Source organism: Melospiza georgiana, chromosome 5, assembly GCF_028018845.1.
Source record: "Melospiza georgiana isolate bMelGeo1 chromosome 5, bMelGeo1.pri, whole genome shotgun sequence".
NCBI classification, from domain to species: domain Eukaryota; kingdom Metazoa; phylum Chordata; class Aves; order Passeriformes; family Passerellidae; genus Melospiza; species Melospiza georgiana.
In genome coordinates this window covers 49,807,983-49,824,320 of record NC_080434.1, presented here as the reverse complement: position 1 = coordinate 49,824,320, position 16,338 = coordinate 49,807,983, and the positions used below count along the sequence as shown (strand labels likewise).

The window sequence follows — 16,338 nt, the reverse complement described above, 5'->3', positions numbered from 1 at the left end:
ACAAGCACAGCTTTCTGAGAGACTGGTTACAGAAAATTGAAATCTATGAGTCCTGGGAAAGTAGAAATTCCAAGCAGGATTGTTAATTACAGTGGTCTTAGCTCCATTCCCTAAAGTTTTGTTTTGCTCTTTAAATATGATAAGGTTTAACTACACGTAGTTCTTCTCCAAAGAAGGGGTAAGTCAATGGTAAGTCAAGCAGAAAGGCAGGTGAAGGATTTGATGCCAGAATTTTGAAATTAAAAGAGGACAGAAACAACCTTGCTTGAAAAACAGTCCCATTCTATCTTGCATCATAAATAGCCAAATTATTTTGTTCTTTTTCTTCCCCTGAATTCCATGTAGATTCAGCAGTATTGATCAGCATCTGTATAAAGCTGTATAATGGTATTTTTAGAAGGACAGAATGAGTGATATTTATATTACCATACACTGGAAAGAGGCAAAAATAGATGGAAAGGCAAGAGTAGCCATGCCTCTGCTTTGTTTCAGAGCTGCTCAAAAGCCACAGTAGGCATTAACAACAGAAATAGTAACAGCTGTCTGAAAAGAACAATACTGGCGAGTGACTGCCTATAAAAGGGTGACTGTGAGAAGAAAGGGAAAGAAAATGTGTTTGCTAAGAAAAGCTAGCAAAAAGTATTGTTTAGTTTTAATCTTTCTCCACTGTATTATCTACACATTACACTAATTAAATTGTTGGCACTCAATTTTACTGATTTATTTTATCTGCCTTCTAGCCCTTCTGTAGTTGATTTTCATATTATTTTGTATTCATGAGTTTCAATGAGAATGGAAAAGCTAGGATTAAGAACCAGTGTCAGAGAATAGTTCTGTATACACAAACTGGACATTTGTCCTTACTCTCATAGTTTTGCAGGTATGGTGGTTTTAATGATGATTTGAGTAACAAAAGAGGGGGAATCTCATTTAATTTAACTGTTAGTAAGAGGTTATGAAATTAACCCTTTTGCAGAAAAAAATATTTATATAATCATGAATATATGCAATACTGGGTCTTTTTGCTCCTATCATTAAATAAAGAGTTCCACAGATCCCTGTGACATAAAATATTCATTAATACAAAGCTTTTGGAATGATAGTACACTTCCAATAACTTCTGTGGAATACAGTGACATAGCTGTAATCCTTGAAAGAACCTCTGAACATCTACATTCAATAAAATATAGAAGAATTTCACCACTAACTTGAGTTGCGGGAGAATGTTTACAACAGAATGTGACAAGAGTCCCTGAGCACTAGTACTTCTCTCTTTGGGAATATTTGTTAATACTACCAAAGGGTAAAACCCAGCAGGCATGAAAGACAAAAGATACAAATGCATCTGAAGGTTATTGTTGTTCACTTAGGCAAAAAATAAAATACACTGACTTAGTTTCCAAATACTATCTTTCTGCTAATGCAAAGAGAACATCTCTATAATTATTAAATACAACTGAACATATGCTAGGCAAAGACTTGGAATCTTTCCTTTTATTTATAAAAGTCAATGATGATGTTGGTTTTTCCCCTCAGTTTCCCAGCCCACACTTCCTACCCCCAAAGAGGTGTGCAGAATACCTATTTCAGTGCACTGGGTGCCATGAGCACTTGTAACTGAGTTGTTGTCTCTGCATTGAGTTATTCACAGTATTTTTTTTTAAGTGTTGTACCATTCCCTTCAAAAGGAACTATGATTTTTTATTCCATAAGCTACTCTAGTTTTCCTTTTTTGCCAGGTGCATGTGACTGGGACAGAACCAGGTCAGGTAGGGGGTAGGTGACCGGGGCAGTACAGCCCAGCCCAGGGGCGGTGGCAGTCCCCGGAGGCTGCAGCCCCTGTCTCTGCACCTCCTGCTCAGAGCCTCTGCCACAGGGCTCAGGTGTGCTAGGAACAATGAAAAAGGGCACTACTACATTTTAACCCAGCTGCTCTCAGCTGCAAGGTATTGATGAAGGAATCATTGCACCAGCTGGAACTCAGAGCAGTGCTCACACTGCTTAAGCCAGGCAGACCCCACAGCACAAGGAATGGGCAAACACACTGCTCCAGATCCCTGAAGGCACAGCTCCTCTTCTGAGCAACCTCGGGAGAGACAACATACAAGCAACCTCACAAAGAAATAATATTTGCATAAAAGTTTTTAAAGGCTTGAATTCATCTTGTTGCTAGAATCATGAAGCTCATTAACACCACTGTGATTTTTGCTGGTGAAGACCCCAAAATATTTAGAGCTGCGATGATACAAATGGAGTTGCACCTTGCAGCAAGATGTACCCTTTAGTTTGTCTTCTGAAGCTACATTGTCAAAATGCAACAAACATGATAAGTTTAGCTACCACAATCATTATAAAATGCAACCAAAATGGAATGGCATCAGTTTTTAAAATTGCCATAAAAATTACAAATCATCACTGCCTAACTCCTGACAGGATTTTGTGTATTAGAAACAGTTACAAAACCAAATTACCACTCGTGTAGTTTGAATTTCACCTTTATGTGAGGGACTAGCACAAGGCTATGTGTTGCTTCACTCCCAGTGAAGTTGCAATTTTGAATGGAACCTGATTATTCTCTGTTTCACACATTGTTGGTCCTTATATACATGATTAGTTCTATTTAGGTCAAAGAAAAAAAACCAAAAAGGAATTAATTATCTTAATATTCTTGAATTTATGAGGTAAAAGCTAAATGTGCAATTACTGGCTTAAAAATAAAAAAAGTTTAAAAATACAAAGCATTTAAATGGAAGTACTTAAATTCTGCTGAGAATCATATTTTACACATAGGACTTTTTTCTCCTAACGTTTATTCAATATATGAATTTTAAGTAGAGTATAAATTACTTCTTCTGAAAAAGAACATGCAGTTTGATCAAGCTGGAGTGAACAACCTCCACAGGAAATCCATCATGAAGCATTTGATTTGCTAAAGCAAAATGGAATTTGCCTAGTAATTTTTTTAAGGATTTTCTATTGGACTTCCAGTGGCTTGGTTTATAGAAGAACTATGATTTGAGTGGCATTAGTACTCCACATGCTTTAGGAAAAAAAAAAACATGTCTTGTAAGGAGAAGTGAAACAAAATCACTCTTGGATATAAAAACAACATCAGTTTGTTAGTTTAGAATCTCAGCTGGTATAGTGCCTCCAACTTTTTTCAATCATAGTCAAATAACCACCAACAAAATGAGCTGTCTGTAGCATGAAAAAGCCCTGCACACACAACCATGGCCAGCTTAACTCTGTAACAGACTTCTTAACATGACTCTAGCAGTAATGTACTCCAAAACTGGAGAAAGAAAATCTGCAGGAAAATCTGGGAACAGAAACAGAGCAGGGCTGCACCATTCATCTCTCCTGCAGTGTGTGACACCCAGGACCTGCTGAGACAATGCAGGACAATGCTGAGCCGGCTGCAAGCTCCACTAAGCACCACACCAGTCTGGAGCTGCTCAGGACCCCAGCAGGGTGAGATGGATGCACACCACCCTGTGCACTTTGCTTCTTGACCCATCTGGGTATTCTGAGCTCATCCTTACACTGAGCAATGAATTCTGCAATTACTTCTGGCCAGAACACAAGCAATTGCTTCTGGCTGCTTTGTCCAGGCCATGCCGGTGTTCAGCTGGACCAAGAAAAGGACCCTTCCTGATACTCTTCCCTCCTCACACCCACAGGATCTTACTTTTGACCTCTGACAGAGCTGCCTGAGCAGCTTTTAATTTCTGGACATCAGTGTGTGGACCTATGGCAAGAAAAGGGATAATGTGACAATCAGTGAACAACCTCGCAGTGCAAAACTCAGTGAATTTTTGTTTCCACACAAATTGTCACCACAGTGTAACAAATGTGGTATTTGCAGCAAAGGAGAAGGCCAGCCATAGCGAAATACCAGCCATATCATACTGAGAAGGCAAACATTGCAAAATATATTTTATTAGCAGTAATGTTTTAATTTTAAATCATCTGCCTGGAATAATATTAAAAGAAAGCTTTTGTATGCATTATTTCTGTGCTTGAACAGCAGATAACTAGAATTTACTGTTGACTCTAAAGAAAATATATGATTTGCTCATCTTACTGTGAAAAAATAAACATTTCCCAGCAACTACTGTCATAAATCCTTGAAAATCTATGAAATGATCTGACACCAAGAAGTGGTTCTCCTGCAAAATATTACAGATCCAGCAAAGTCAGCTTTTCTAACACTGTCACCTTTTCCCCCAAGTAATCCACAAGAAATACCAGTCTGGGATAATATCACAACCAGTGTGTTTCCATTTCCTGACATCAGAAATAACAGCTGCTGCTTCCATCAGATCTTGCTTATTCTTTGTCTAGCATTGATCTTGGTATATAATATCCAAGAAAGTTGATTTTCTTAGTTAATCTCTAATACCACACAACATTTTCAACACTCAGCTCTAAATATTTAAAAGGCTCCACAATACTTAAAACTGTGATTTTACTGTAGTAAGGTCAGAAACTGGAGACAATGGATAAAATGTGATGACAAATCAGTGTATTGAGTTATGCATATTTTAAAGGAAGTGTAAAAAAAATCAAGAGGTTCCTGGCATAGTTTTTCACTGCAGCAATGTCTTTATATCAGCTGTAGAGGTATGCAGGTTATTTTAACTTTTTATTAGAAAGTCAAATCTGTTCAAACTTCTTTTTAATCTCATATTTTAAAATAATTCTGAGATAAAATCTATTGGTTGAAATGATGACTAACATCACAATACCAGTTTCAGTAGACTACATTATCACACATTATATCAAGTGGCAGCATAAGAGTAATATTCTTATATTATTAATTATGACTGCACACTTTGATTCATCCCTTTACATTCAGGAACATATATTTTGGAAGAATGACAAGATAAGAAGCAGTCTATTATTTACTTAATTTTAAGCTGTATTAAGAGTTGAACTGAAATTATAAAACAGAACATCCTAAAGTTCTGCACCAGTTTTCCAAAGTCAAAGGACTGGCTACAAAATCTCTCTTTAAAGGGCTTTGCTCAATAGTCCTGTCAAAAACAACATTCTAGTTCTTGAAACTGTTAGAAATCTGAAGCTTTTTTACACTTTGCTTGTGATACTGATTTAATCCTTCACATCACCTCACTAAAAATCTGTACTCTAATCTTTGATGCTCTGGTTGAGGTTCAAAGTAAATTGTCCCAGTTTATGTCCAGGTGTGACAGAGATGTAACTTCCTTGGTCTCCTTTTTCTCCTCAATGTCTTACATATAATTATTCCAGATTTTAAAAACTCCACCAAAGGTGCAGTGATGGGTGGAGAAGAGCTTGACACAGTCACAGTAACCATTTGCAGGATGGCTCTCACATCACTCTGCCCTTGGAAGAACAGTTTAGGGTTATGTGCCAACCCACCAACCCCTCATTACCCCAGTGGGATGCAGAACTGGGTTTGGCACTTACAACACCTCAAGGTATTTTACATGCAATGGCACAATCAATGTTGGTTAGGTTTCATTGTTGGGTGGGGGTTTTTTTGGGGGGGTGGCGTGCTGCTATCATTTTGTTTGAGTTTGGGTTGGTTTTTTTTTTTTAAATACCATACTGCCTCCTAAAAATTCATTTCTTCCAACTGCTTATTCCCCGTCTGATTACAAAATTATTATCACTTGTTTATGACAATTTCCACAGCATCCCGTGTAATCTCAAAGTGCTGTGACTTCAAGTGGAAAATAAGCACCATAAATCCATGCTAATGTCACCTGTTATAAAACAAAAACAAGAGAAAAGGAAAACAGGAACTGTCATATATAAAACAGGAGTGTCAACATAGAAAGCATGTCAAAATTTTCAGGAAATATTACTGTATTTTTCTTACAATAAAGATGTCAGTTCAGCATAGTAAGCTTTCAGCTGAGCACAATACTCTCAACACCCCTAAGTCACATTGCATAGCAGATGTTAAAAGCAAAATCCATTAGGACTAATTAGATTCTGCAGAAGAAAAAAAAACTAGTAATAGCATGCACAGGCAATCTTGCATTACACAATAGTACTGAGACATGACATGAACCACAAAAAAATCCCCTCCAAAACTTTAAACATGTAAATGTCACCCTTTTCTCACAAAGATGTAAGCTAACAGGAGATGTTACAGTGCTTGCAGCCACAGGAAGGAGAAAGGTCTCCTGTCTCCAGTAAGAGGCAACTTTTGTGATGGCCATGACCTACTGCACATCAACAGGTAATTAATTAATCTGTCATCCTCTATGGCAGTGTGAAACTAAGCAGCAGAAGAGTTTGAGCATCCTTCCCAAACTGCTTATGCATCTCATGTTACCTGACCCAAGTCATCCCCATGTGAAATAAGGTGAGAGTGTTAATAGCATGGAGCCAAAAAAAACCAGTTTGTGGTATTCTCTGATGGAGCCTTTCACTACCATATAGAAGTTTACTCCTTTAGCTGACCATTAAGAGACAGAGACAGGATTTGTAATGGACATGTGGAACAGATCTATGAGCACTTTCCAGAACTGAGCCACCAGTGCAAGGTACAGGCTAAATTCTGGCCATGTACTAACTGTGTAGACAAATGAATCTGTCATTGCATACATGATAGCTCAAACACCACTAGGGGCAAAGAACTTAATTTTTCTTTTTATAGGATTTATACATACTAAGAAGGAAATCTGGTTTTGTGTTTGTCATGATACATTGCCAAAGGCTGAAGCGTTATTTCCTGGTAAGCAGTGTCAAATAACCTCTGGCTCCTCAATCAGAATTAGTCTGCATCTATCCCTAGATATTAAGCAGTTCATAAATGAGTTTAATGCATATGCAGTATCCCAAGTGAATTTGATCTTCCAGAATGTTTAAGAATATAAAGTAATTTCCTTTTTTTTAGAAAAGTGATAAATGATCATTTCAATTACCAAAGTTTGAAAGATCCTAGAAACAGACCTGAAATATGCTTCACAAGCCACAGATTAAACCTTTGTCTTTTGTTAGTAGCTCTTGGGTAGAAACTCATTCAGCTACTTATGGCCTCAGAAAACAAGCAGAATGAATGTATCCTCATGTATGTTTCCAATCACTTTACTATCTACCATTACTAGGAAACAGAATTGTCCACAGTCCTCAGGAGAAATGGTGAAAAATAAGTTTACACGACTGCTATGGACTTATAGACCAACAAATAATACAGTTGCTGTTGGTTGCAGCTGCTCATGCTGTGAATAACAAATGTAAATGCAGGTACAGCCTTTTCCAGTGGGATATAAAACTGGGTTTCTTTTTTGCTAGCACCAAATTAAGGCTCGGGCACTGTCCAAAACTGGAATAGGCTCCCTAAAGTCTTTCGTCTTGATATTTTGTTGCCTGTAAAACACAACCCAGGGCTGGACATGAGAGCTCTTGAAATCAGCAGCTTCCCACCTAAAACTGCTTCCTCTTCAGGGCTCATGGGGACATTTGGCAAAGAATGAATTGAAAAGCAACTGCTCTTCTTCTTGTGTATTAAGCTCTGCTCATGAGCAAGGAAGGAACGTGGCCCTGGCTAAGGCTGTTGGAGAGCTCTTAGCTCTGATCCCTCTTGTCACTCCTGGTGCAGAGCACAAGGCTTCCAAGGCTCACTCTCCCTTTGCTGGATTCTTGTGCAGCTGTCAGGCAAGGCAGCAGCACACACACAATCCATTCAGGGCATATTAGAATTATTATTATAATAAAGTGTTGTTTTATCAACTGTCTCCATCAATTGGACATCTAGTAAGACCAAAAAAAAAAAAAAAGGACAAGAAAAAAATGAAAGCATTTACTTCAGGCACTGTTTCACATGTTTCTCTTCCCATTTTGGTGATTTTCTTTAGTGTTGTTTCCATCTTGCTATATTTCAGAGAAATGTATCTGATCATAAAACAATGTATAAGTCGTTATACAAAAAAGATTCTAAATGCATAATAAGCAACCAAAATAAAAATATGCCCAACACCTTTTCAGCCTATTTTTACCTTAGTGATATTTTTGCATTCATAAGCAAAACAAAACAAAACACAACTCCCACCTGAAAAATTGAGCAAACCCATAAATTTTCACTTAACTGTACAAATTTAAGTAATTAACTATTTTACTTTTCACATCAGAAGCTTGAAGACTCAAAACCAAAACAAAAATCATGACATACAACATTCAGTTCATCCCTGGCATCATTCCAAATAAATCAGTGGTATTACACTGGGGATTAATTTGGAACACTGATGTGAATTAGAGGACTGTTCTACACAGCAGCCTCATCGTAACATACACACACAAAAAAATAACCAAAACATTATGAGCATCACAAATGCTCATGAAAAAAATTATGCACCTACAAATCTATTTATAAGCAAACAGTACATACTAATTCAAGGAAATTTTATTATTTAGAAAATAATTATGTCAAATTTTCTGAGAAAGAAGGTTTAATAATAATGTAAAATACTTGATAGAATTCCACCCAGGAGAATATGAAGCTCTTCTAGAGCTCAGTTTTCACATATCCCATTGAAATATGACCAGTGATAGGTTATGCAATTAATCTTCAAAAACTGTTTTAATCCAGTTTCAAAGATTGATCTGAGTACTCAAGCCGGCTCAGCAAACGGAAGTCACCACCTATACAACATAGAGCTATATAAACTCATTAATTTCTCCTCCCAGTAGAAAACCATTCACATTTCCCTCCTCTGTTAAATACCGTGCGCCTAAGTCCAGTTTTGTAGGGCAAACAAGTTGCTGCTGTTGAGCTGCCTAGCCAGTGAAGTTAGTCAGAGGCTGCATCTCGCACCTCACCAGAGGCAGGCAGGTGCTCTGCCAATCCATCCCTCCTTTGCTCAGGGAGCGTGAGACCACACAGAGGCAACAGAAGGGAGAAGTGAATGCAGAACACATCTCTCTTCTGCCGGCTCGCTCGACTCTCAAACACATCTGTAATGTTTAAGGCTGCCTCTGCCTTTCCAAGAAAAATCTCTGCCAGGGGATGGTGTTCTCGATCCAGCTGCAGTTTCATGACCCGAACCCGCTGCTCGGCCAGTGCCCTACATAACACTACACACTTTGCCAGATTGCAACTCATTCGTCATCGCTCGGTTTTCCTATCTGCGAGTGACCCGAAACCTCTAAGGCTACCCACAGCCAACCAGCGAAGTTGCTCACGAGCTGTGTAATGGCTATGGAGTGGTTAATTTCTCTTTTCCAATTTTCGTCCACCTTGGAGCCAGACTCTTTCTCGCTCCTTGGGAAGTTGGCTGTGCCCTCGCTGCCCCTTCCCTCACGGGGACCGTGCCGAGGCGCAGTGCGCTCACTTGAAGCAAACGCAGCGATAAAATATTAAAGCCCTTCCTTGCTGGGGGATCTCTGCGTAGCCTCGCTGGCGGCAGCACCGCAACCGCGCCCGCCCTGATGGGCAGGGACACCCCCACAGCCCCCGACCCGTGACCGGTGACCCTCCCCCGGGACACCCCGACACGCGGGGGCTGCCCCTCGGCACTGAGAGGCGGGATCAGCCCAGGCTGCCCCACGGAGTGTGCAAACGCTCCCACGCCGCGCTCCGGACGGGGCAATTTAGGCAGTCCTGTCCCGCCCCCCACCGCTCACAAAATGAAATTTGAACTATGGCGGTGACAGAGCGCAGTGAGGGGAGACGGGGCAGCCCCCATTTCTCTCCAGCTAACATGTTGCTTTGGGACAGCGAGTGCTCTGGGGGTGCAGCTGAACTTAAGGAGCACCCGCCGGGGACGAGGGGCACGGCACCGGGGCGCGGGCAGCACTTACTGAAGAAGATGTACTCTGTGTAGCTGCTCCAGATCTTGTCGTCCCTGTACTGGTTGATGAAGGCGGCGGTGCCCGTGGAGTTGCAAGCCACCATGTGGAAGCCCGCCTCCGAAAGCCGGTCAAAGGCTTGCTCCAGGTAGGTGAATTTGAGGTAGAAGCGGGAGGTGTACTTCTCGGGGGGCCGGTCGGGGTCACGGCTCTCGTTGAGGGTCTCTCCGAAGACCTCCTTGGCCAGGGCGATCCTACCGCACACCATGATGCGGGCGACGCGGCGGAACTTGGCGTCCGCCTGGTTGTCCCGCACCGTGGTGTAGGAGCCGCGGTAGCCCACGGTGAGGAAGCCCGAGCGCTTGTCCAGCGCCGCCCGCTGAAGCCGGTCGCTGCTGCCCTGCGAGTTGCTATCCTCCAGGTCGCTCTGGCAGCCCTCGTCGTTGAGAGAGCTCTGCTTGGTGACCTTGGGCGACAGCAGCTTCACCAGGTCGCCCAGCTGGAAGTACTCGGCCTCCCGCAGGAGCCGCTCCTTCTCGGGGAAGTGCTCGGGCAGCGCCAGCTGCTTGTCCCGCAGGTAATCCAGCACGTACCTGAAGAGGAAGCCGTCGCGGTCGATGAAGAAGCGCGCCCGGCTGTCCCTGGGCAGCTGGCGGGCCGCCGCGGGGCCGCCCCGGCACGGGGAGAACATGGTGGCCAGCGTGCTGTCCGGGACGCTGAGCAGCGTGGAGTGCCTCGTCACGTACACCTGGCCCCCCACGTTCAGCTCCACCACCTCGGGGAACGGCGAGCCCGACGGCCCCGACACCATGTCGCTGATGGGCAGGATGCTGCCGCCCGCCTCCTTCAAAGCCATGGCTGCGAGCGGGCGGCCGTGAAGGAGGGTCTCCCTCCTAAAAAAGCCGGCCTCCCTCCACCCCTCCTTCCCTCTCCTCCCCTCCCCTCCACCCACCCACACCTCCCTTCCTCCTCCTCCTCCTCCTCCTTCCCCTCCTTCCCCCGCCGCCCGGCGCGCCCGGAAGCGCCTGGACGGAGCCGCTGCTCCGGCGCGGCCGCGGGGCAGGACCCGGCCCGGGCGGTGGGACAGCCTGGGCTGGGCTCTGGCACGGCACGGCCCGGCACGGCACGGCACGGCCCGGCGCTGGCTGCTCCGGCCGGCGGGGCGCGGGGCCCGCAGCCGCGCTGGGCTCGGCGCCGAGCGGCCCCGGAGCCGGCTGCCACTTTGCCAAGCGCTGCCGCGCCTCCGGGCTCGGCCCAGGGAACAGCCAAGCCCATACCGGGCTCCTCCCCTCGCCTCGGCTGGCTGCCTTCGGTTTGAAATTAATTCTTTTCCCCCCCTTGAAAATCTCCCAGCCTTCCCCAAATGCCTCTGCCTGTCTTACATTGTCGCTCCGGTCGGCACTTGCAGTGCTAGAATGATGGTCGTCCTTCCAAGAGTAGCATCCAGCAGGATGCATATGACAGCGTTTCTGCCCATCTTTCCTCTATCAGCATGCCTTTAATACGAGCGAAGAGGGCATTTAATAGAGGGCACAAAGGAAACCAGCGTTCTCCTGTGCTCGTGGCACAAATCTAATGGGTCCTGATGGGACGCAAATGCCGTTTTTGATGTTGTGAGGATTCACTATGGCAAGGCACACTGGATCTTGATTTTCAGAGATTCTAAACATGCTCTCTAGATGATGATGGAATTGGGGTGATTCAGAGCAGAAAAAAAGTCAGCTGCCTTTAGGATCCAGATGACAGACACTGATTAGGAACACATTAGTGTCTGGATTCTTGGCTGTGAAGCACCTAAATTTCTACTGTATTTAAGCAGGATAAAGTTTTAAATTTTTATCTGTTTCTAGTGATAGCCACAGCTCACCTGCATCCAGATTTCTGATGCATGTGTTTCCAGGCTGTGCTGCTGGAATATATTAGAGCCCAGATTTGTGCTCATGCATTGGCTGAGAGATGTACAATTGCATTTGCCAGCAAAAACCAAGGCCTAAACCTGACTGTTTCTCTGACTACCAGTGCCAGGCCTAAGTGTGACTGTAAATTTTTTTTTTTTTTTTGTTATCCTTTAAATGTTGAGGGTTCAACCATTAATTGTGCCACCTAGGCAGGAGCCCAATTTGTTCTTCATTAAAACAAGAGTGACTTCAGGCCTGGGGGTAAAAATCATCAGCAGGTAGTTAGCTGCAGTCTGTCACTTCCTCACTAGTGTGTTGAGATCGAGATGACCAGTCATCCAAAGCTTGGTCAGGGTCTTTAAACTACTAGTAAATACTTCTCTGCTTTAAAGCAGTAACATACACATCTACAGCACTTCATCTGACCTGTCTTAGATATCTCTTTCAGGGTGGAAGGAATCAATCCATGGTGATACTTTCCTCGCTTCATTTGCTGTAGACTAACCCTAAATCTCTGTTTAGAGAAAGCTCCTTTAGCTTTTACATGGCTAAATTGAGAAAAGACTCCTAGAAAATTAGATGTGTTGTGCTTCAAACATAAGAATTTTGTGGAAGTCAAGGGGCATGCAAACAAATGTGCAGGAAAGATTTCAGGAAAGATTTCTGCAGTGCCCCTTCTTAACCACTTAACTGGAACCAATTAATAGCTTTGAAAAAAGAAAAAACCCTAAGAAACAAAGTAAAAATTTGTCCCTTTCCTTGTTTATTTTGTTTGAAATGATCTTAAATGCCAGAAAAAAAAAACATTCAAACTGCTGGGCAAGGAAGAAGGGCATCTTTGTTTATTGACAGTTTTTGCTGTATGTTTCTGTAGGTTTAATTCCTTGGGATATGAGAGGAGTCACTTTTCATTGTCTTGTTCATTTCTGCAGGGGACATTGTTTCTCTTGAGGATTCAGATGAAATGTTTCTGCTGATTTCTAAGAGGACAGACTTCCTGTCCACTGTCTTCTGTGCAATATAGAATGATAGTTTTCCCACATCTAACAGAACTCACTCCAGAGTATTGCATGGCTGTGACACTGCAGCACCACACTTATGAGCAGCACTGAACTGTTCCTATGGTCAGAGTGGTGCCATTAGCATGAGGATAATTGCATTTGGTTTTCCTCTCCAGAAGCCTGCAGCTGCAGCAGAACTGTATCTTAAACATTCTCTCTGGTGACTTGTGTTTGCAAGGATGTGTAATCTAAGAATACATACTTTAATATAGAGTGAGATCACTTGCCACACAGAATTTATCAGAGTTTGTCAGTTTGCATAGAAGTCATGCATAAAACAAATATTAATGTAATACTTACGAAAGTAAGAAGTTTCTTCTCAGGATTATCAGTGAAGAAGGGACAGTCTGTGCTACATTCTTTCTAGGCTCAACAGCCACTGTGACACTTGAAAAATCCATACACCAAATGTTACAGTCACTTCTGTATGCTGTTTTTATTTGGTCAGCTCATGGTTTCCTCTATGAATAAGCATATGCTAGGCCCATCAATGTCTTTGTCTGAGTTGATGAAAATAGTCCATGTAAACTCCAAAGGTAATTTTTCATGAGAATGGACAGAGAGAACTTGTTTGTACTCTGTGGAGTAGGAGCCATCTTCTTACAGGTCTGCATTATGTACTGTAGCAGCATCCTGCAGTGCTGTTTGAGTGGAGTCTAAGGGCAGTAAAATGGAGAAAAGTAAATCTTCAAGTACATAAGTAAATATCCTTAAACTTCAGACATGTAATGGTTTCTGATGCTTAAAGCAAAGAAGAAAAATGTAGGTGAAAATCTGTCATGGTCTGTTTCTTTATCTGTCAGGACTGTTTTGAGATTGGGCTGAGGAATTCATGTTAGTTGGAGATTCCCTTAGGTAGGCACATGTGGGCAGCAGCAACAACAATCCTTTTGGAAGTAGCCTGGAGGGGCACAGTCAGGATAAATTCCTCAGATAAAAATCTTCTTTTCACTGTAGTCCTTCCTGCCCTGGAGCCAGCTGGTGTGCTGGTTTCACCAGTCTGCATGATGAATCTCAACTAACCTGAGAGGATCATGCTGAGAGAGGGGAAAAACAGAAAAGAGGGTCAGGAAGATCATCTAGACCACATCATGTCGATCAACCAGGTCATTCTAATGAAACATTCATGTAGATAAAAGTTTGCATTTACTGCTGCTCAGACAGTTCTAAAATGGAAATTAGGATGTCAGGAATTAATACATTTATTTGGCTTACTGCTCAGCCAGGTTTTGAACTGATTTACCCAGGTAAAGATAAATTTTTTACATATAAAAAATGCTACACTAATCTTTCGTGAAACTGTATTTGGTAAAATTGTTAAATAAAACAGTGTTTCTGAGAAGGAGAGAGGTGAAAGTGAGAGTTTTCTTCATGAGAGACTTGTTTTAAAGACACTCTTGAGTATGATTAAAAAAAGAAAAATCATTCACTAATACAATTCAAGGTGATTGGATAACATGAAATAAAGGATACATAACCACTTTTCAAATTAAATTGCAAAACAAAATCTTACTTCTCTATGAAAATGAACAACCAAGTAAAGGATAATGTGTAGTAAAAGAACAGATACTCCTTTAGAGAGAGAATGATAAATATTCTGTTATCCCAGCAAGGGAATAAATTAAGTGAACTTTTCTAGTAAGGAGAAAATTCTTTGTCCTGAGCTGCACAATCAGGAAAGAAGAGTTCCTGTAAAAGAAGTTCCAGATGATTACTCGGAACAGGTCTGCAATAATTACAGAAATCATCTAATAAGCATTTAAGATCATTAAGTTGTCTTTCAAGCAGTCATCAGCACAAAAAAATATATTAAAATTGTAGACAGGAATGTGAAAAACTGCCAGCAGAATCATATCTCCAACACTGTTGTACTCTGGCCCAGTAAGCCTACAAGTCTTGGCCACTTTCACAATTTCTTCTTTCATTTTGGTTGTCATTTCTGTCATTTTCACAGATAATAATATTTTCCTGTTAAGAATTCTTCCTGTTAAGGTCTTACTTGCTTCTCTGTGAGCAACAAAACATCATTCCAAAGTACCGATTTTTCTAAAGACTTTGAGCTTGTCTATTTTCCATCCACCTACCAGTCAACACTTCAATACATATGTTCTGTTTGTTCCTTATTAGCTCATTCAGCACATTTTCCTTCCAGTCCTAAGATTCATCCTTTTAAACCTTAGATGTATTTATATGTAACATTTCATTATTCTGAAATGATTCGAATTACAAGAATTTAGAAATGGAAATGTTTGTATTTACATTGTATTTATATTAGAACTGTATGTAGTTAATTAAGAGTTAAAGAGAAACACTCATGCATGTAGATGTGCTGTAGGAATTTGTACATTCAGGACCTAAACAACATTGTATACATTTGGGTTAGGACTATAGATTATTTAGTTGCAATACTGGGCCTTTAATCAGAAGAAATTAGCCTGTAGGCCTGATTCTGGGAATCTGGGAACTTTCTTTACAGTCTGTAGTTATTAATAGCTCTAATTTAAGTTGCATTTTAAACATAGCAAGCAGTTATTAAGGTTCTGAAAATGATGAATTCTCAGGGAAAAAAAAAAAGACCTGGTGAGAAGTTTTGTAAGCCAGGTTAATCAAGAAAGAAATTAGGAACTTTTGCTTCCCAAGGACTGGAAGTTTTACTCACTAATAGTTAATTTATCTGTTTTCTGACAGTATTTACAGAGGTTACCACTGTGAAGTCAGCTCTGTCATACTGTGGCTGAAGTGATTTGTTTAAATTATTCATGACAACAGCTGCATTACCTTTACCTGACAAGTTCCTCAAGTCGAGAGTCACTTTTCACTTATGAAAGTTAAAATGATGCCTGTGCTTTCATACTGTAGCAGTTTGGGGTATTCCCTACTAACTAACTAGTATTCCCTGCTAACAATACCAAAGTGAAACTAAAAGAAAGAACAACCCCAGGAATTAGAAACCTTTGTTAGAATATTTCAACTGTATTTTTTTACCCATACATATATAAGAATAACTTGATATTTTATATTATTGGATTTATTCCATGAAAAGTGCACAATTTTTTTTCATCATTAAGATTAGCACTCAGAATTAGCATTCCAAAAATATTTCGTTCATAGCTCCTTTTCAGAGCAGAAATTTGTCTTCCATGTAAATTTACACTAGCCGAAATCTGACTAAATTCTAACTTCAATGTGTCAAACTCTGCATTTAACATATTCTGCCTATAAACACCCCCATAGCAAGAATCTGTTCACTTGCTTTTAATTAGACCTAATAGCCTGAACAGTTATGCAAGTGTATTCCAAGTATGACAATGACATTTTTCTCACTTTTCTCAGTGTAGGCTGTATTTAGCATTTGAATGTACTATTTTTTTCCTTCTTCATTCATTTATCTTTTTGAAAAAAACATCTTTTAAATGTTGATCAGTGTGAAGTCATTTCCACAGAAGTACTGCTTATTGATGTTCTGCTCAGCTGCTCATTTCTTTCTTATTCTCAAGCAGCAATTTACCAGAGCCTGTTGAAATGAACAGCTTGACAGACTATATATATATATGGTATCATATGGTTTCCTTATAGTGAAGTTAGGCTGTATTTCA

The 16,338-nt window shown here is 41.2% G+C and overlaps 1 protein-coding gene across 1 annotated transcript in view; it reads right to left on the bottom strand.

The window, feature by feature from the left end:
* The window catches only part of KCTD8 (potassium channel tetramerization domain containing 8), a 92,132-nt gene extending 81,427 nt beyond the window's left edge, over window positions 1-10,705 (bottom strand). The window contains exon 1 of the mRNA XM_058024426.1: window positions 9,796-10,705. Coding sequence (XP_057880409.1) covers window positions 9,796-10,639 — 844 coding nt within the window. The 5' untranslated portion in view covers window positions 10,640-10,705. The remainder of the gene's footprint in view (window positions 1-9,795) is intronic.
* Window positions 10,706-16,338: the final 5,633 nt, after the last annotated feature.